General features: G+C 47.0%; 1 protein-coding gene across 6 annotated transcripts; it reads right to left on the bottom strand.

Moving 5' to 3' along the window:
* Positions 1 to 356: 356 nt before the first annotated feature.
* Positions 357 to 18,730, bottom strand: LOC116953482 (cotranscriptional regulator ARB2A homolog). 6 transcript variants are annotated; one of them, XM_076075170.1, is made up of 14 exons: positions 18,132 to 18,269; positions 17,735 to 17,811; positions 17,056 to 17,108; positions 13,869 to 13,936; positions 12,910 to 12,975; positions 11,458 to 11,555; positions 10,668 to 10,733; positions 10,171 to 10,362; positions 9,604 to 9,699; positions 5,294 to 5,389; positions 4,817 to 4,936; positions 3,967 to 4,074; positions 3,429 to 3,507; positions 357 to 2,601 (listed from the first exon to the last, which is right to left on the bottom strand). In XM_076075170.1, the coding sequence occupies exons 4-14, from the start codon at positions 13,903 to 13,905 to the stop codon at positions 2,447 to 2,449; spliced, it is 1,113 nt and encodes a 370-aa protein (XP_075931285.1). In that variant the 5' UTR covers positions 13,906 to 13,936; positions 17,056 to 17,108; positions 17,735 to 17,811; positions 18,132 to 18,269; the 3' UTR covers positions 357 to 2,446. The 6 variants fall into 6 exon arrangements, with proteins under 6 accessions (XP_075931285.1, XP_075931284.1, XP_075931286.1 ...); XM_076075169.1 differs by lacking the exons at positions 17,056 to 17,108; positions 18,132 to 18,269 and adding an exon at positions 18,413 to 18,730 and having other exon boundaries at positions 17,739 to 17,811; XM_076075171.1 differs by lacking the exon at positions 17,056 to 17,108.
* Positions 18,731 to 19,647: the final 917 nt, after the last annotated feature.

Here is a 19,647-nt window from a genome sequence, read left to right as displayed (position 1 = left end):
TGACCAGCCCCTCCCCACCCAGCCCCACCCCTCCCACCCCCCACCCAGCCCCACCCTCCCCACCCAGCCCCTCCCCACCCTCCCCACCCAGCCCCTCCCCACCCAGCCCCACCCCTCCCACCCCCCACCCTCCCCACCCAGCCCCTCCCCACCCTCCCCACCCAGCCCCTCCCCACCCTCCCCTCCCCACCCAGCCCCTCCCTCCACACCCTCCCCTCGCCACCCAGCCCCACCCCTCCCATTTTTGGATGCACGACGGACGAACGGACACAATAATCCCCTGTGGGCTGGTAGTGTAACCAGGAGGTTCCTACCAGTAACATTTTGTTTAAAAGCCTCTACATAGCCCCAACCAGTATCAACGCACGTGTTACATTTTATTCCCAAGTTATCGGGTCATAGCGTTCACATCGTTCAGTCAAATGTTGATCTTATAAATGTTACAGCGAGCAATATCCCGCCGATTTAAAACTGTATTCGTTATCTACTTTGGAATGGTGATGAGTAAATGTAAGTATCCGAATTCACCGTACGATGCTCTTTCTTGCCTCTACAATAATTTTAAGTCTGATCCGCCTTCAATAATTCCACTTCATAATAGGGTCGTTAAACAATTATCATATAGCCTGATGCACAGGTGCCCAAGGAGTCCTTGAATAACACGAGTTTATGCTCGCTGGACACGGCATTTGTTAGACGGTGGGAAATAATTACAATGCCGAGTGTGAGGGAATTAGCAATACAAAGGTTGTATCCTAAAATATAATGAAATACGGTTTGGAATAAAGGATGGTGGAGAGGCGGAAGTCTTCCCGATGATGAAATATCTAGGAAAATTAATAAGGATGCATAGGATGATCATGACGAGGGCATAGGTGGTGATAGCGATTCTTCAGAATATATTTACGAATGAAGTTTAATGTTGATGGGTACAAATGCATAGGCCGATAGAGCGGCGAGTGAGCGAACCATGTCTAAACTAAAACGTTTTACCAGGTAAGGCCACCTGAGCTATATACCTCTTCTTCAGAAGCGACCTGGTCACAAGTGATAGCTTTCACGAAGTGGCTAATCACGTGCAAATGTATAGCAGGCAAATGCTCTAAACGCACCGTTTCTCTAAATGTGGAGGGAAAAACCGGAGAAAAATCCACGCGACCACCGGGTCGGGATGGAACCCACGACGTCCTGTATACCGGGAGAGGGAGTGAACATCTCCTAGCCACCGTGTCGCAAATAGATGGCCTCAACCCCAAGGCCCAAGTACAAAAACCATCATGTTATATGTATATATAAGTATGTTATATGTATGTATATATAAGCATGTTATATGTATGTATATGTAAGAATGTTATATGTACGGATATGTAAGAATGTAATATGCATGTATATGTTAATAATGTTCTATGTATGTATATGCAAGAATGTTATATGTATGTATTTGCAAAAATGTTATATGTACATATATGCAATAATGTTATATATGTATATCTTAGAATGTTATATGTATGCAAATGTAAGAATGTTGAATGTATGTATATACAAGAATGTTATATGTATGTATATGTAAGAATGTTATATGTATGTATATGCAATAATGTTATATACATGTATATGTAAGAATGTAAATGTGTAATGTATATGTATGCATGTTACATGTATGCGTATGTAAGGATGTTATATGTTTGTATATGCAAGAATGTTATATGCATGTATTTGTAAGAATATTATGTGTATGTATATGTAGGAATGTTATATGTATTTCTTTGTAAGAATGTTACATGTATGTATTTGTTAGAATGTTGTATGTATGTATATGTAAGAATGTTATATGTATGTATATGTAGAATGTTATGTGTATGTGTATGTAAGAAAGTTATATGTATGTATATGTAAGAATGTTGTATGTGGTTTTTTTTCTTAACTTCAAAAGGTGAAGCTCCGAATTGTGCTTGTTCGTGGCTTACGTGGCAATGTATAGCGGCAGGCAAGTACTCTAAACGCGTGATGTTGATTCTGAATGTGGAGGGGGAAACCCAAGGACCCAGAGAAAAATCCGTCCGGACAGAGAGAGAGAGAGACACACACACACATAAACTTTAAATATACAGCAGGCGTTAGGGTCGAGATCGAACCCACGACCTCATGCATACCAGGAGAGGTGAACGCGTGTTGAGTCTATATGTGGAGGGGAAAACCGGAGAGACCCGGACATCGCGCGACAACATCACATCCTCATCCCACCCCCCCCCCTCCCTGGTCGTTACCACCTCCTCGTACTCCGCACCTTCCGTTGCTGCCCCCAACCAACCCCACTGCCAGCCCCGTTCTCATCACCCACGGTAGTCACCATCAAATTGTCCCTGCTGCATCGTCTTCCTCACCCTGCTCATCAGGAGCCGTCTCCGTTACGCGTTCTTTGTTGGTTCCATCATCTACAAGTCGTTTAAACGTCGTCTCCGTCGTCATCGCCACCGCCTGCCACATTCGCAGTCGGATCGAAGCCACCTTTCCTCGCCCCTCCATCCCCCGCCATCGCCTTTAAGTACTCAAAGATGGGATCGATAGCAGTCCAAGGAGCCCTTTCGTGAAACGGCGTTCCTGTGGTAATTGGAAGAAATGTTGAGTTGGAAGTTAAGATCAAGTGCAGTGGCATTTTGGTTGAGTGGTTCATGATGGCCACATCAGAGTCGTCTCTGGGCTGGCTCTGATGAGATACTTGTTTTCAAAACCTGGGTCTGGGTCTCTCTCTCAAGGGGTTAAAAAAAGACTCAAATTCATTCAACCAGGTGTAGTGAATTGACGGCTTAAACTCGCAATTGACTGCGCAAAAAGAAAACACATAAAAGTAAAGTTTTCACTTTAGCCAAGTTCAAGTGTGAGTGTGTTAAAGTTATAAATATTGATTGACATCAACCCGGTACACTCGAGATCCCAGACCACGTGGGAGTGGGTGACTGGAATTGCCAATCATCGACCTGTTTTTTTTATCGGTGTGTCTTACCTGCTTTGAACGTGGGTAAGTAAACGTGGACATTGACAAACGCCAACAAAAATGTGAAGAGTGTGCAAACAGAAGCGCGGTAGAATTGCACGCTTGAAATTACATTCAGAGACGGAAAAAGAGAAACCGTGGAATAGAGAACGCAAGTTGAAGAGACGTGAGAAGGAGAAAACGGAGAGAACATGCCAGAGAGGATGTCGACCGATGAAAGTAGCTCGTGTGGCGCTGCAAGATTTATTGTTGTGTTACGGAACCATAGGAGAGAAGCCATCATCCAGCAGTGGGTGGATCATGGTGATGGGTGATGATAACTTAGGATCTGAGCTGTCAGCTCAAGTGTTTCATGCATGGCCATGATTAAACCACTGAGAAACTCGTCAATGTTATGATTCTACAAGTAGATGTGTGTGTGTTGGTTACTCACCAGCAGAGCGTAGGGAACTGTCATCTGCATGAATTCTGGTGTTCAGTTTCTTTGAACTTCTAACCCAGTGAACACTAAACTGTAGAAATATAAATCGCACGTTAATCCGTGTAAGGACAAAAGTTCCCCCGTATAGACTTAACAGACTGTAGGGGCAAGTGCTGTTAGCGAGCAGCACCTATGAAGTCCGGCACAGCATACGACGGGATGGGTAGCCAGCATCACGCCCGATCGCCTTTGTCTCCCGACTGGCGATGTTTACACATTACACCAGGTGTTCAGTTGAGGCTGAGTCAACCTAGGGGAGGCCCAGCACCAGTTCAGATAATCGTCACTGGTGTTGGCCACGAGCGAGGATCGAACTCGGGCTGCCGGATACGTGGCGCTACGTGCTCACTGCTACACCACCGCTTCTATGCAGGTCGACATACACGCACACACACACACTTCCCACATATAAAAACTCAGCAAACACTCGTTAATTGTACACAGGACTGGCAGTAGAATGTTATTAGGCGGTTAAGAGTGCCGTTCTCACCGTTTTGAACCAGCGCACGACATTTTGATTGCTCAGATACAACCTATGGACGGAGTCTGCAAAGGCCACTGCTGATAACTTGTTCAGAACATCTGGGCGATTGTTGATCTGTTGCCCACACACACACAACACACGTGTTATTACACACACGTACATGTACAGCCCTTCTGCCAATCCACCGCTGCATAAGGGCCTCCTCATCTCGTGCGGGTCGTTGGCGTTGTTTGACCATACTTCACCAGGCTGGTCAGTGCGGGTTGTGAATGTGCGAAGCACAGAAGTGGATGCATAGAAGTACGGTACAACATATGGATATTGCTGCGCTGCCGACTGCTGACCGCCACGTTACCCCGCAGCCGCCTATGACACCTGTTATGCACGGTGGTCACCCATCCAATCGCAATCCAGGCTAAAAACCTGCTGAGCTTCCTGAATCCGAAGAGCCGTGAATTTGAGAAGGGGGCCACTTTGGTCAACGTGAGGGCCCCCACACCCGCTTGCAAGGGTGGTGTTTCCACTCGTGGTGTTTCCACTCGTTGTGTATTGTATTGTGTCGCGGGGGGGGGGGGGCACGTCAGGGGCCGCACTAAAGGCCACCAGGGACCGCAAGTGGCCCGCGGTGCTTGCAATGAAGAACACTGCGCTACAGTTTCATATCGGACTGTTTTCACGGGGGTCATCATGCACCCCCCCCCACCATCACCCCCGGTTATGCATTGATGGGGGAATGGACGAACGGACGGAGCTCACGCACCGGAGCGAAATCGTGAACAAGAAACCAGGAGCTTTTGTAAAAGTTGATCAAGCGTCCGAACGCGAGCAAAAAGCGGGCGCATCGAATTAACCTCACCAGGTTCACAACGGCCGCGCCTCCGTAGCTAAAAGCCACCACGAATATTTTTTTCGCTACGGACTTGTCCACAAAGTGCTTCCAAACGTACTTCACGTGCTCCTCCGGGCTTTCGTTGCCCTGGGAGGGGAGACGACGGGGTCAGAACGCGTCTACGGAAAACCTCCATTGCCACTGAATTTCCGCGCCGGGTTTGTACAACTTTGACATCAATGTCAAAAGCGTCTCCCTGCTCAACAAAAAAAAACGATGATTGAAATTATTATTTGGAGATGATGATGATGATGATTACACACGAATAATGACGTCGATGATAACGATTATGATACAGGAAATAATTTAGTCAATCTGACAAAGATGATTTTGACAGTGACGACTGAGATGACAATGCTGGTACTGATGAAGATAACAATCATGATGATGATGGTGATGCAATGACTTTGTAATCCGACCGGTGTATTGCTCATTGCCTCTCACCTTGACGGAGTGATATTTCCTACGCCAACTTTGCCAAATGCTCCCCGTCACCGAGTCGCTCGAAGCGTTGGCGTCCGTGGATTTGGACTGCGGACGCTGGCATCGTGAACAACGCAACGACAGGATCAGCGCCGGGATCAGGGAGATTCATCATCAGCATCGTCATCATCGTCACGATCCAAGGACAGATAGCCCGCAGGTGTCCGCTGCACATTTCGTCATTTGTTTCAATTTTCCTCTTTCTTGTGCCAATGTGCTCAAGCGATAGCCACATATTTCTGGCGCCAATCTCTCCCGTCGTCGTCAAGCCTGTCTCTGTCAGGTCTTCCTCTCTTTCGGTCCCGAACAACAACACTTTTCATTTACCTCTTGTTGTCCACCCGACACGTGTGTCCAAATAATGCAAGTTGCCTTCTCATCACTGCCGGGGAGATTGCGTAACATCAACTCCTTCTCTCAGTTACGATTCGAGAGGCAAAGGCCCAGAGGTCATTGCGGGTGACACCACAGCTCGCCATCACTTCCTTTCCTCCTGCCCGATCCCTCTACTGGTGGACAGCTGACACCCGACTTCCAGCAGCTGGTGATGTGGTGGTGGTCATTGCGGGCGACACCACAGCTCGCCATCACTTCCTTTCCTCCTGCCCGATCCCTCTACTGGTGGACAGCTGACACCCGACTTCCAGCAGCTGGTGATGTGGTGGTGGTGTTGTGATGGTGGTAATATTTGTGGTGGTGGTGGTGAAAAGTGGTTGTGGGAGTTAAAGACAAAGATCTCCCGTATAGCCTTTGTCTTTGTTAGTTACAGGCAGACCTCGCTTAGCGCTCAAGATGCGTTCCTGGTGAAGTGAGCGCTTATAGAATCGGCACTATAAGGGGTCATTGTACCATTGTACATGTGGGGATGCATTCCTGACAGCGTGATTTCCTTCGTATGAGCAATAAATGAGGGCTTCAGTGGGTTATCGGCAATAGCGCTAATAATAATACGGTTAAATTTTGATTTAAAGCTTTCGTGACTGCAGTAATTCATATTCTTAGTTTTTTCGGTAAAGTCACGTTGAAGAGAAACAACAGAATAACAAAATATATATAAAACAATAAAAAATTCTCACGACGTTTCGACCATAACTCAAACGGTCATCATCAGGTGTGTCGGTTTGCATAAATTTATTTTTAAAACGGCATATTTATTTATAAAAAAAAATAACGTTTGCGTCACGCGCAGCAATTGGCAGTTTGCCCAGGACTAGTCCATCTATTTTTTGAAAAGAGGAGGGGGGAGACGAAATTTGTTTTTATGTATGCTGTCTGAAAGCCACTGTAAGCGTGAACAATCAATCAAGAACTGAAATGATTTATCAAATCTTTCCAATGATTGCTAAGATAGAATCCATCTTCTCGGTTGAAATTGTCTCTGTGCTTGTATATGTGGATAGCCTCATGAACGAATCTCTCATGGAAGCCAGATGGCTTACAAAGAACCTCCGTCTTGGAAAAGTCAATGGCATGTGAGCCTACTGAATTAGAACAATGATCTGCTACGGCCGAGGTGTTGGTCCTACCGTGTTTAAGGTCTGCTTTATGTTCACGAATGCGGTCCGAGATATGGCGTTTGGTTTCTCCAATGTAACTACTACCACAGAGGCAACTTAGTTTGTAGACACCAGGGTATTGTATGTCCGGAATCACATCTTTTACAGACGGAACCAGATCACGGATTTTATGTAATGTGTTGAAACGAACCTGGATCTTGTGTTTATTCAAGATTTTGGAGATCTTTTTTGTGATCCCAGCAATGTAGGGTAAAGTGATGGTTTTGAAAGGCTCCTCAAGAGGGTTCTTCTTCATGGTTTGAGTGATAGCTTTGCGGATTGTATAGTCATAGTAACCATTAGCCCTAAGAGCTTGGTGTACGTGCTTGAGTTCACTGCTTATGTGTTCCTGGTCGGATATGCATTGGGCTCTATGATACAGAGTCTTGATGAGAGAATTCTTCTGTGATGGATGGTGGTGGGAATCCGGTTTCAGATAAGCATCCGTATGGGTAGCTTTCCTGTAGACAGAGTGGCTCATTGAACCATCAGGTCTCTTTTTAATTAGAAATTTGAGACTGACGCCATCCAGACTGCCACTCTGCGCCCAACCTTATGGAAGAGGTACGTGGATGACACTTTTGTCATCTGGCCACATGGCCGGCCTGCTCTAGACCAATTCTTCGACCACATCAATTCCATACACCCAGCCATCAGATTTACCATGGAAGTCGAAATAGATGGCAAGATACCTTTTTTGGATGTCCTAATTAAAAAGAGACCTGATGGTTCAATGAGCCACTCTGTCTACAGGAAAGCTACCCATACGGATGCTTATCTGAAACCGGATTCCCACCACCATCCATCACAGAAGAATTCTCTCATCAAGACTCTGTATCATAGAGCCCAATGCATATCCGACCAGGAACACATAAGCAGTGAACTCAAGCACGTACACCAAGCTCTTAGGGCTAATGGTTACTCCGACTATACAATCCGCAAAGCTATCACTCAAACCATGAAGAAGAACCCTCTTGAGGAGCCTTTCAAAACCATCACTTTACCCTACATTGCTGGGATCACAAAAAAGATCTCCAAAATCTTGAATAAACACAAGATCCAGGTCCGTTTCAACACATTACATAAAATCCGTGATCTGGTTCCGTCTGTAAAAGATGTGATTCCGGACATACAATACCCTGGTGTCTACAAACTAAGTTGCCTCTGTGGTAGTAGTTACATTGGAGAAACCAAACGCCATATCTCGGACCGCATTCGTGAACATAAAGCAGACCTTAAACACGGTAGGACCAACACCTCGGCCGTAGCAGATCATTGTTCTAATTCAGTAGGCTCACATGCCATTGACTTTTCCAAGACGGAGGTTCTTTGTAAGCCATCTGGCTTCCATGAGAGATTCGTTCATGAGGCTATCCACATATACAAGCACAGAGACAATTTCAACCGAGAAGATGGATTCTATCTTAGCAATCATTGGAAAGATTTGATAAATCATTTCAGTTCTTGATTGATTGTTCACGCTTACAGTGGCTTTCAGACAGCATACATAAAAACAAATTTCGTCTCCCCCCTCCTCTTTTCAAAAAATAGATGGACTAGTCCTGGGCAAACTGCCAATCGCTGCGCGTGACGCAAACGTTATTTTTTTTATAAATAAATATGCCGTTTTAAAAATAAATTTATGCAAACCGACACACCTGATGATGACCGTTTGAGTTATGGTCGAAACGTCGTGAGAATTTTTTATTGTTTTATATATATTTTGTTATTCTGTTGTTTCTCTTCAACGTGACTTTACCGAAAAAACTAAGAATATAATAATATGGTTGGTAAACATAAATTTCGTAAGTAGCAATAATTATGTATTAAAATTACACGAGCAAGTATTATGTACTTTAATTGCGAGTGCATTCTACTGCTGCGCTGCCAGTCAGATAACGTCTCCAGGACCTCATCCGCGATCTTCGTGATGCCCTTGGTCTACATTTCTGCGGTGAGGTGTCTTGAAGTTGGCACCAACCTGGCCTGGCGACTTCTCGCCTGGCTAAACTAATCGTTTTTTTTTCATAAAAAAAAATGTAATCGTGACTGCGAAACGCGATTATCGAATCGTCTGATTGGCTCAGAGCCGTGCGTCGCTCCCGCTGGCTGAGCGAACGATGGTGGCGGGGTACGTGACCTCGGCCACAGCTGCTGCGCGTTCTCACTCGTGAGCGCTAAGCGAGGTCTGCCTGCGTAGTGCTATGGCAGCGGTAGTCGTGAATTGTGGTGGTGTTTGTCTCGACTCAGCCTCAAACGAGTACCTGGTACGGTGCGTAAAAATATCCTACGCCGTGCCGGCCTTCAGAGGTGCCCGCTAACAGCGCTTGCCCCACCAGTCTGTTCAGGCTACACGGGGGATCTTTGTCTTGTCTTAATCATTGGTGTTTGTCTTGGACGCGGTAGTTGTATTTGTAGCTGTGGTGACGGTCGGGGTAAAGTTTAGATGGACGTTGAACTTCTTTCGCACCGTACATTTGCCAACTGTGCTCATCGGAGATGCGGTCTGGGTGAATGAGGTGACATTAATAGCGGCGGTGGTGGTAATTCTGGTGATCTGTGGTGGCTGTAAAGAACAAAAGTAATGATAATGAAGTCAGACTCAGGGGCGTCTCTCTGCCGCAGCGAGCGAGGGGAGCGGCGTGCGGGCGAGACGCCGTGAGGTTTCCAGGTTCGCGAGCAACGCCCGTTGGCTCCAGGTCACACAGCCCACACCTTCTTGTCGGCCTCCATCCTCTTTCTCTCCCTCTCCAGCCTCCCTCCGTCAATGCGGTTGTCGTTGGGGTTCAGCACCACGACACCGTACCCTTCCTGCGGAGAGGGGAGTCAGGTCGTCGCACTATGTTACGGGTGATATTGACATCCTCCGTCTTCGCGATTGAATTCCTCCATCATACCCTGGGACATCTTTACTCCTTTGACTGACAGTCGCTCTCCCGTCTTGACCACAAATGCATTCTTCTTCACGTAACCAAAGGCCTGCGTGCGTCTGAGAGCCGGACCTTAAAGCAGTAACGAAGAAAAGAGGCTTCTGGCTGATTTAGATGCGAGGGATTCCGTCGCAGTAACTTGCAAGTTCTGAATAGAATGTGGCAGGAAGGTGTAGTAGATAGAATCAGGAAGAGGAGTTTGTGAATTGTGGGCTGCTGGATGTGGGGGTTGAGGAGGGTAGGTTATCGAGACAAGCATTGTAGTGGCACCCCCTGCGGATGGTGACCCAACAATTATCTGGTAATCACCACCATCACGGCTGAAGTGCACAACGGTCCCAGCCCCAGTTACCTTCATGGCTCGCTTAATGTAGGGGATCTGAGTGCCGGAGTCGAGGCAGTCGTTGATGATGAGCCTCCGAGCCCACTGGCCGGCCCGCACCACTCCGCTCCCGTGAACGAGCAGCAGCAGCTTCTCCTGCTGCAGAGCCCCGGGGCTCATGAAGATGAAGCTGAAGGGTTCATTGTCATTGATGGCTTCGACCTGCAAACCCCGAGCACCCGCCGGAGAAATGTCCGTCTATTGTTTGTATACGCCAATAGAAACTAGCCTGTCCCTCTACTTGTCCAGAGACCCCCATCAGAGACCAGCCTGTTGGGCTATTGTCCAGGACTGGTCTCACAACTCGACAGCAATTTAACAATTAATCAGAACCAATCATATTTATACTGGAGGATTCCGATAAGCTATGATGTTTTTTTTCACGGATGTCCAATGAAGCAGAAGATACAGTGGTACATTACGCATCAATGTAGAGGATACATAAACTGTGTATGTTTCACACTCACAGGAACGTAATGCTTTTCCAGTCCATATTCCTTCACCAGAAGTTCGTACACATGCTCGGTTATGACCTAGAAATTGACACAAGACAACATCACAAGATTGTTGGCATTTCCCGCTGGCCATTTTCCGTGTCAAGCTATATGGAAAGCTCCCCTCACCCCTCCACTCCATCCCATCCCTCCCCTACCCTTGTGATCCCTAAATATCTCTCTATCACTGTCACTCATTCCCCGACCCTGGGATGCCTCTGATAACTACATCATTACATTGCCACCGTTTTGTAAGTTATGTTAAACTTTAACTTTGTATTTTACCAGGTAAGGCCCACTGAGCTATGTAGCTCTTATTCAGAAGCAACCTGGCCACGCATGATAGCTCAACGAAGTGGCTTATCATGTGGAAAAATATATCAGCCAAATACTCTAAACGCATCATTCTAAATGTAGAGGGAAAACCCGTAGGACACGGAGAAAAATCCACGCGACCAGGGGGAGAACACGCAAACCCCAAATATGCAGCAGGCACCAGAGTCGGGATCGAACCCACGACCTCCTGCATACCAGGCGACGTAGTTAACATCTCATAGCCACCGTGGCGCCTTGACTGAAGGCGTGCTATAAATATAAATTAGATTAGACTTTATGGCAGTCTAGTTGGGCTGGCATCACTAACCTGACTCGAGATCGCGGGTGGCGAAAATCCAGAAATGAAATCCAGGATCTCGGCGGTGCTGGGTCATTTATTTGTTTTTGTAAAATCGGTGAAAATTCCATCCCCCCGGCGGTGCCTTACCTCTCCCAGTGCCTCGTAACGCCGCTGGTCACGACTCCCACTGCCATAAAAGTTGTACTTAAAGCATGACCCATCCCGAGTGCTTCTGAGCTGCCCTTCTAGAGGCAAAGACAAAGAACACCCGCGGGGCCTCAGCAGACTGTAGGGGCAAGTGCTGTTAGCGAGCACTGATGAAGGCCGGCACGGCACACGAAAGGGTGGGTGGGCCAGCAACCACGCCCGGCCGCCTTTGTCTCCACAGTTGGAGATGTTTACACATCCGCACCAGGTACTCATTTTAGGCTGAGTCGACCTAGGGGAAACCCAGGACCTGATCAGATAATCGTCACTGATGTTCGTGGCCGAACTCGGGGCGCCGGGTTCGTAGCGCAGAGCATGAACCGCTGCACTACCCCATGGGGCCTCCTTTGCCAGGACCAAAATATGAGAATAGGTTTTTTCCCTTTTTTCTGGTAACAAAACAGGTGTTGGGATGTTAAAACACCAAACTGAAACCTTTTTACAAGGAATCATGTCTGCATTAACCACAATGCTTGTGGTCAGAATGCAAACAAAAACCATGCTCTGATAATATGATGCCTTGTCCTTGAAACTGCTGGTCCACACCAGAGACAGCTTTCTTTTGAGCCTCGTCTGAAAACGGTGTTAAACCAGAGGACGCCAAAATGCGTCCCTGTTTCACTGCACTACCGTTCATTATTTGAATTTCTGATATAATAATGAGGGGAACTGACCTAACACGCAGGTGAATATCATTACGAGGCCTGAACCAGAGGAACTCAGTACGTCGAAAGGCTACTTCAGCAATGAGGAGCTGATAATCCTGTATACACCTGCAGTCACATACACATTTACTCAGAATCAAAATCTGTATTAATCCTGGAGGAATCTGATGAGCTATGAAGCTCTTTTTCACAGATGCCCAGTACGGGCGGGTCAGCAAAGTTACTTTGTTTGCAGCGGTATGATTTTTCACGATACCAGTTTTCACAATGTATGTTGAACTTCTTTCGCACCATACGTAGCCAACCGTGTTAATCATTACAATGATATCGGTTTCCCGTAACCGGAATATACTTCAAGTATATATTTACAAATTAATTAAAGGTCTACAACTTCAGTTTACCCAAATATAGTTCACAAGGTGTTCATCTCCGTTGGTTGTGCTGAGCCAGAAGTGGAAATTCCACATAACTGTGGAGGCAGCCAGACTCTATGTAGGGGTGGTTACACACACACTGGTCAGTATGGGTTGGATGAACGGGAGTCCAGGACCGGCTCATATATCGCTCGCCAATTATAGTAACCATGTTCGGGAATCAAACTCCGGTGGCTGGGTTCGTAGTGGAGTGTGCTACCGACTGCGCCACCATTCCCCTCATAACAAACACATTACATCTCTTCTACGTAACATGCATAACACACGTAATAAACGTAGCGCAGTTACATTACCTCTATTGAACTCGTATCCAAAATCCGCTGTCGTCTGATAATTCGCGAACTCATCCTCCGTCGAGTCTGGAGAGCGGGAGGCATAACAACACACAGAAACAACAGCAGTTTTAAAGGAGGGAATATTTTTTTAAAAACTCTACCGTGAAGGCTGAACATTCACGGCCAATGTAAACACCTCCGATTAGCACGAGTTGGCCACGTGCGGTGCGAAATAAACTCAACATACGTACATATACAAACACGAGCTAAACAATTCACGTACAAGTTCTCTAAACGAAGCAAAGTATTGTTGGAGGGGGAACAACTGGAAAACATTGTTAATCCATCGGCACTGTGCACCTATTGAAAGGTGGATCTCGATCAAAAAGTTTCAAACCGTGCTCTTGCTCGCGTACATACAATCAACAACACGTCAGTAATACTTTGTGCGGGGAAAAAAAAACACTCTGGTTGTTCTACGGACTGACCCTTGCCATGGGAATGTGGAATATCCCGCCCCCCCACTTGCTGCAGGCTGCCAGTGAGGCCGAACTCCTGCGAGCAGGGAGGCGCATTGCCACGATGCGTCCGTTACCCAGGGAAGTCTCACCGGGTTGCAAGACTTTTTTTGTGCAGGAGGGTCCCGCTACATTGAGATGGTTGGAATGTTCCGCGTTGTACGGTGCTTGACAGTGCAGCGCACTGCACAAACAGGTCAGCAACCTACTTGGGGTACTGCCTCCTAACGGCGCCCTCTCTGATCGCGCACGAAGGTGAAGTCCCTAACACAAATGACAACGCGGGTGGGCCAGCCGTAAACCCACGTGCCTGTGACCCCGCGCACCAGCCAAATCGCTGGCCAACTAAGACTCGGTACAACGTAGACGTTACCCACGGGAGAAACCGGAGGGTGTTGATGTGCTCCGAGTGGCGTGGAGATGCCGGGTAAATAAACGACGATTGGAAAAAGTTCGTACCAAAAAGTTGCCGGAAAATTTTTTTCATGCCAGCCATGAAAGTCCTTCCCTTGTCCCTTCTTGTTCCACTGCAAAATAAAAGACAAAATATTCCCTGTGTAGACTTGACGGACCGTTTGGGACAAGCGCTGTTCGCGAGCACCTATGAAGGCCGACACGGCACAGGAGGGTGGTGGGTGGCCAACACCACACCCGGCCGCCTTTGTCACCCTAGTGGCGATGTTTACACACGGCACCAGGTGCTCAGTTGAGGCTGAGTCGACCTAGGAGAGGCCCAGTACCGGTTCACATAATTATCACTGGTGTTGGCCATGAGCCGGGAATGAAACTCGGGCGTCCGAGTTTGTAGCGCAGTGCGCTGACTGCAACACCACCGCTCACCACTGCAAAATAGACACAACACCCACACCAAAGGTCAAACTCCATGTTTACGCTTAACAATTTACAGTCGTTTCGTTTTCTTTGTACGTCGAAATCCATCATACATTTACCCATCAGTCACCGTTTCATGCGGTATATTTGATACGGTATTCAATCATTCACGTGTTTAGAATTTCATCACCAAGTTGTCAATGAGTCTCCGAGTTCAAACGAGTGCTGGACGGTGCTGTTCTTCCTGTGTTGGAGGGCCTCGGGCCAACGATGGAAATTCCACATTCCCCGAACAGAAGACATGGATGGCATAACGCGTTTATGTTCTAGTCCCAATCTACAAAGTGCTTGCCCCTATCCACGCTGGTCAGTGCTGGCTTATGAAAGCTGGGGAGGGGGGGCGGGGGCATAAGGCGATGGTAGAATAGAAGTGCAGTACAACTTTGGATGTTGCTGTGCTGCCTTCTCCCGCTGACTACCACGTGGGGCCCTGCCGCTGCCGCCTATGGCACCTGTTACGCACGGGTGCTGTTCTCCCCATCCCAGCAAGCAACTATCCAGGCGCAAAACCACCTGCTTAGCTTGCGAGATCTGGCGATATCGGGTTGCATTCCTTGTGATTGTTGCCGTGCATGCAGAGCCGTGGTACCGGAGATAAATAAAGAATGAAATGCGTACACAAACCTGTCAACCCCTGATCAGTGCCCCCTACCTCATTACAGACCAATTCAGACCTTGTTGGTCACCCCGTGGCCCTTATAAAATCTCAACGTTTATCCTACAAAGTCCCATCACAAGGGAGAAACTTAAGCAAATATAAAACAAAAATTATGTTTAGTTTTTTGCCTGTATTGAAACGGCATGGACCTTAAAAGCAAACTGCCCTGTACAAGAATACAGGGTAAACCGTATGGGTTGACAGGTATGGTAGTGTAGTGTCTATAATACATGTCAATCCCTTATCAGTGCCCTACCTTATTACGGACCAATTCAGACCTCATTGGTCACCCCCGTGCCCCTTATACATCTCAACGTTTATCCTACAAAGTCCCATCACAAGGGAGAAACACAAGCAAATATAAAAACAAATTTTGCTCAACAAAAACTATTTTGCGTATCAATTTTAATAATTGGTGTCAATGATGCTACTTATCATGCCATACTGTCTGTGATCTTGCATGCTGATACTGTCCCACGAATTTTTTTTGCCCGTATTGATACTGTGGACCTGAAAACTAAATTTTCCCTGTACGAGAATACGGCGTTAAACCGTCTGGTTCGACACGCTGTGGGCACATTGTAAACAACCCAGCAGTCAGCCTGAACGAACCTGTCGGACAAGTGCCCTACAGTAGAGCACGTCCGATTTTCGAGCGCCTATTTTCCACAAATAGTATCTGGCAATGCTGCTGCTGCTGCTGCGTTGGCATTGGTGCGACAAACACAGATGTATAAACTAAGCAAAAACAGCTCAAAACGTTCGTCAAATGATGGCTGTGTGTTAGTTTGTTGTCCACCAACTCCCCCCGTGCGCACCTCCGATTGGACACGGTTGGCTACGTACGGTGCGAACGAAGTCCAAAATGCAGTACATACAAGAATACTGTGTGTGTGGCCTTCAAAGGAGAATATATAACAGGCGATGTTTGGGGAAATTCACCTTTTTTTTACACGCTTTCTTTTAACTCACTCTGTTGTTGTATCCTCAAGTCTTGTAACTCAATTTTAACCCACTTACCAATGTGATATCGACTGCAAACTTGGTATACTTATGTCATACTGATGACAATACTATATTCTATCATAAAAAATATATTTTTTTAAACATTATTTTTTATATGTTATGTTTCGGCTTGGGTATAATTGTCCACGCTCAACTGACGTTACGGCAAGCTTCGGGGGTCACTTCCTGGAGTCGTGGAGTTCTGCAATTACTGGTACATTTCATGAAAGCGTGTTTTAAAAAAAAGTGTTTTAAATATTACTTATTTATAGCACATACCAACGCTTTAACTTTGCATCGATAACGTTGCACAGACGTCGGTACACACACAATGCGTCATTGATGAGTACTAATGCACTTGAGGGACTTCCAAGGCTTTCTTGTGTGGGGTGGCCTTCATCCAGCAGTGGATAAGCAATGGCTGACAACGATGATCATCACAATGGACTTTGTGTAACAGGGCGGTCCAGGTGTCTTGTGACCCCCCCCCCCCTATTCATTGACCCCTAACATTTTAGTTTTGTATTTCCTTTGCATACTCATTTCTGTTTTAAATAAACCTTACGTTTGAGATAATTAAATTGGGGTCACAATACATCTGAACCTACTTGTACATGATATATATATAAACAAATACACATTCTTTATGTAAATGCGGTAACGAGGTTAATTTGCAATTTACGACAAGAGCAATAACAAGTTACCCCATTCCGCCACTCAGTCTTTTTTAAACCTGACCTCCGGGCGCGGCAAGTTGAATCAATTGGCAGGTAAGCACCACCACCCGCCACCACCACCCATCACCACCACACGCCACCACCACCCATCACCACCACACGCCACCACCACCCATCACCGCCACCCACCACCACACGCCACCAACCTCCACCACCCACCACACGCCACCCACCACCGCCACCCACCACCCGCCACCACCACCCACCACCACACGCCACCACCACCACACACCACCACCACCCACCACCACACGTCACCACCACCCACCACCACCGCCACCACCACCCGCCACCACCACCCGCCACCACCACCACAATAGTCGCGGGGGTGTAAAGTGTTGTGAGTATTTCCCACCTCTGGCCAGCGTGGCTCGAGCCGGCCAAATGCCACCCGGAGCACCGATGAACCTACGGTGACACGTGGTGCTATCTGCACCAACAGTTCTATCGTGCGGTAATCACGACAGCACACACACACATTGTACATGTACAGCGTGATGGGACGTCAATCCACTGCTGGATGAGGCAGTTTGCGTTCCCCCTCGCGGGCATCGCGGAAGTTATTTTGACCATACTTCACCACCCTGGGCACCGCATATGTTAACATGCACACATGCATACGTACAGCACTCGGTCTACGCGCGGGTAACACGTGAGTTGAAGTTGCCAACGAACTTTAAGCAAGGGACAAGTTCGCGTCGCGTTACAGACGACTCCCATGTAAAGTATTTTGTAAACCGTACCCATACATGTCGGTCTTTTATCAGAACTTATCGGTCACCCCGTGCCCCTTATAAATCTCAACGTTCATCCTACAAAGTCCCATCATCACAAGGGTGAAACACAAACAAATAGACAAAAACACGTTTTTTTTTGTGCCCGTACTGAAACGGCTGCGCTCCCTATGGCCCTGGGAACTCAACTTCCCTGTACAAGACTGCGGGGCTAAACCGTGTGGCTTGACAGCTAAGCGTACCGTATGAGCTTTAACTATTATTCTTCAACAACAACCCCCCCCCCCAACACATATTTACCTACAACAGTGGGTGTCGACTTTGTAACGTTTCCAGAGCTCGCACTTTAGCGAGTGTCGCCGTCCTCGTGCGAAGCTCTGCAGGGGGACAGAGTTTCGTTTCCTGGATCAGAATTAGCTTTGCCGAGTGCGTCACACAACACAGAAGTAAAAGTTCAACAGAGGTGAGCGTGGAGGCCACGACTCCCCCCGTCAAAGCTCTCAGCCTTGTCTCGACCACCACCACCGCCGCCGCCGCCAGCAGCAGCAGCAAGTAGGTCAACAGAGCTGAACGTGTGGCAGATTTGTAATAATAATAAAGATTTATTGTTTTTAGGCCACTAACTTGAAGACGGGTTGAAAATTTTGGGGGGTGGGAAATGTTTCACTTTAATTATCCAACTTGTTGTTTATTTTACCAGGTGCAAGGCCCACGCTGAAGCTGTATAGATTTTTTTTAATTCAGAAGCAACCTGTCCACAAATGATAGCTCAACGAAGTGGATCATCGCGTGGAAATGTATAGTGGCAGCAGCCAGATATACTCTGAACGTGTGATGTTGATTCTAAACGTGGAGGGGTAAAGCCGGAAGGACCCGGAGATAAATTCACGCGACCACGACGAGGAGAGAGACACCGCAAACTCCAAATATACAGTAAAGGAATCAGGATCGGAATCCAACCCACGACAAACTTCATACCAGGCGAGGTAGTTAGCATCTCGCCGAACAGAATCGATGCAATCTCAAGACGAGAGAGCGTGTCGCTTGGCCATGTTTGTTTGTTGTAGTACGGAGTTAGACTGATGGCCTTAATCTAAGTTGTCTTGTGGTTGTTGTTGTTGTTTGACTTGCGTCCCAGTGGGATTTTTGCACACAGCGTTGGTGTACGGTGCTTTTTTCCAGGAATATTTTGCTGGTTTTTTTCCCATGGATTTTCTGTTTGCACAGTCACATAGTCACTTTAAGATGTTTTTCTTGTTCGTGTTTTTGTTTTTTTGTTTGTTGCGGTTGCACCCGATTCAAGAGCCGAATGGCTCACAGGGCTATACCAAATAAATAAAACTGAAAGCTTGAAAATCACCCACAAATGTCTGTCCGCCCCGCGCGTGACGTCACTCCACATGAAGCCCACCCCCCGCGTGACGTCACTCCACATGAGGCCCACCCCCTCGCGTGACGTCACTCCACATGAGGCCCACCCCCCCTCATTAATATTCACGAGTAGGTGTATTTTTACACTAACGCAGAAGGTCGAGCTGAATTAAATAATTTATTACGCAAAGTCGCTTCAAATATGACGAAGTTTCTTTAGAGAAAGTGACGGTAAAAATTTTTATCTACGCAGCACAGTGCTACATCCGTGCGTGACGTCACTGAAAAGAGCCCCTCCCCCTTCATTAATATTCATGCACACGTGGAAATTTCCACTAACATTAACATCATGCGAATCTCCCAGTTACATGCTAATTTCTGACTTTAACACCCTGCTAATCTAACACATTAACACGGCTACTTCAATGCTAAATTCTCCTGTTTGATATGTAAACTCCTTTGTCAAGGCGCTCTGCTCCTCCCACCCAGCTTAAAAGACGCTGCCAAGCTTAGCAGTGTCCATTGGAGCGCTGTCTTTCAGACAGTTATCTTCCTTCACCTGAAGAAGGCGACTTGTGTTGTGTGTCCGAAACGTCGTGAGAATTTTATTTTATTACGTTTCATTTTTTATTATTTTATTTCCAGTCTACGTGGTGACTTTACCGAAAGAACCAAGAAGATGAATCCCTGCAGTCACGAAAGCTTTAAATCGAAATTTAACGCACGAGAAGTTCGCGCACTCCACATGCCGCACCCCTCCCCCTCATTAATAATCATGAGCGGGTGACGTCACTCCACATGCAGCACCCCTCCCCCTCATTAATAATCATGAGCGGGTGACG

This window comes from Petromyzon marinus, chromosome 52 (assembly GCF_048934315.1).
Source record: "Petromyzon marinus isolate PM22_M1 ecotype Great Lakes invasive population chromosome 52, UKy_Petmar_22M1.pri1.0, whole genome shotgun sequence".
NCBI lineage: Eukaryota > Metazoa > Chordata > Hyperoartia > Petromyzontiformes > Petromyzontidae > Petromyzon > Petromyzon marinus.
The sequence above is the reverse complement of the archived record's forward strand: the minus strand, read 5'-3'. Positions and strand labels throughout refer to the sequence as shown.

Bases quoted from the DNA above. Each gene is read 5' to 3' on its own strand.
- LOC116953482 (XM_076075169.1), bottom strand. The intron at 13,937-17,738 runs GTAGGTAAATAT...TTTATTTTGCAG, and splicing joins CAAAGTCGACACCCACTGTT to TGGAACAAGAAGGGACAAGG. The intron at 10,734-11,457 runs GTAAGGCACCGC...GTCAATTTCTAG, and splicing joins GTTACGAGGCACTGGGAGAG to GTCATAACCGAGCATGTGTA.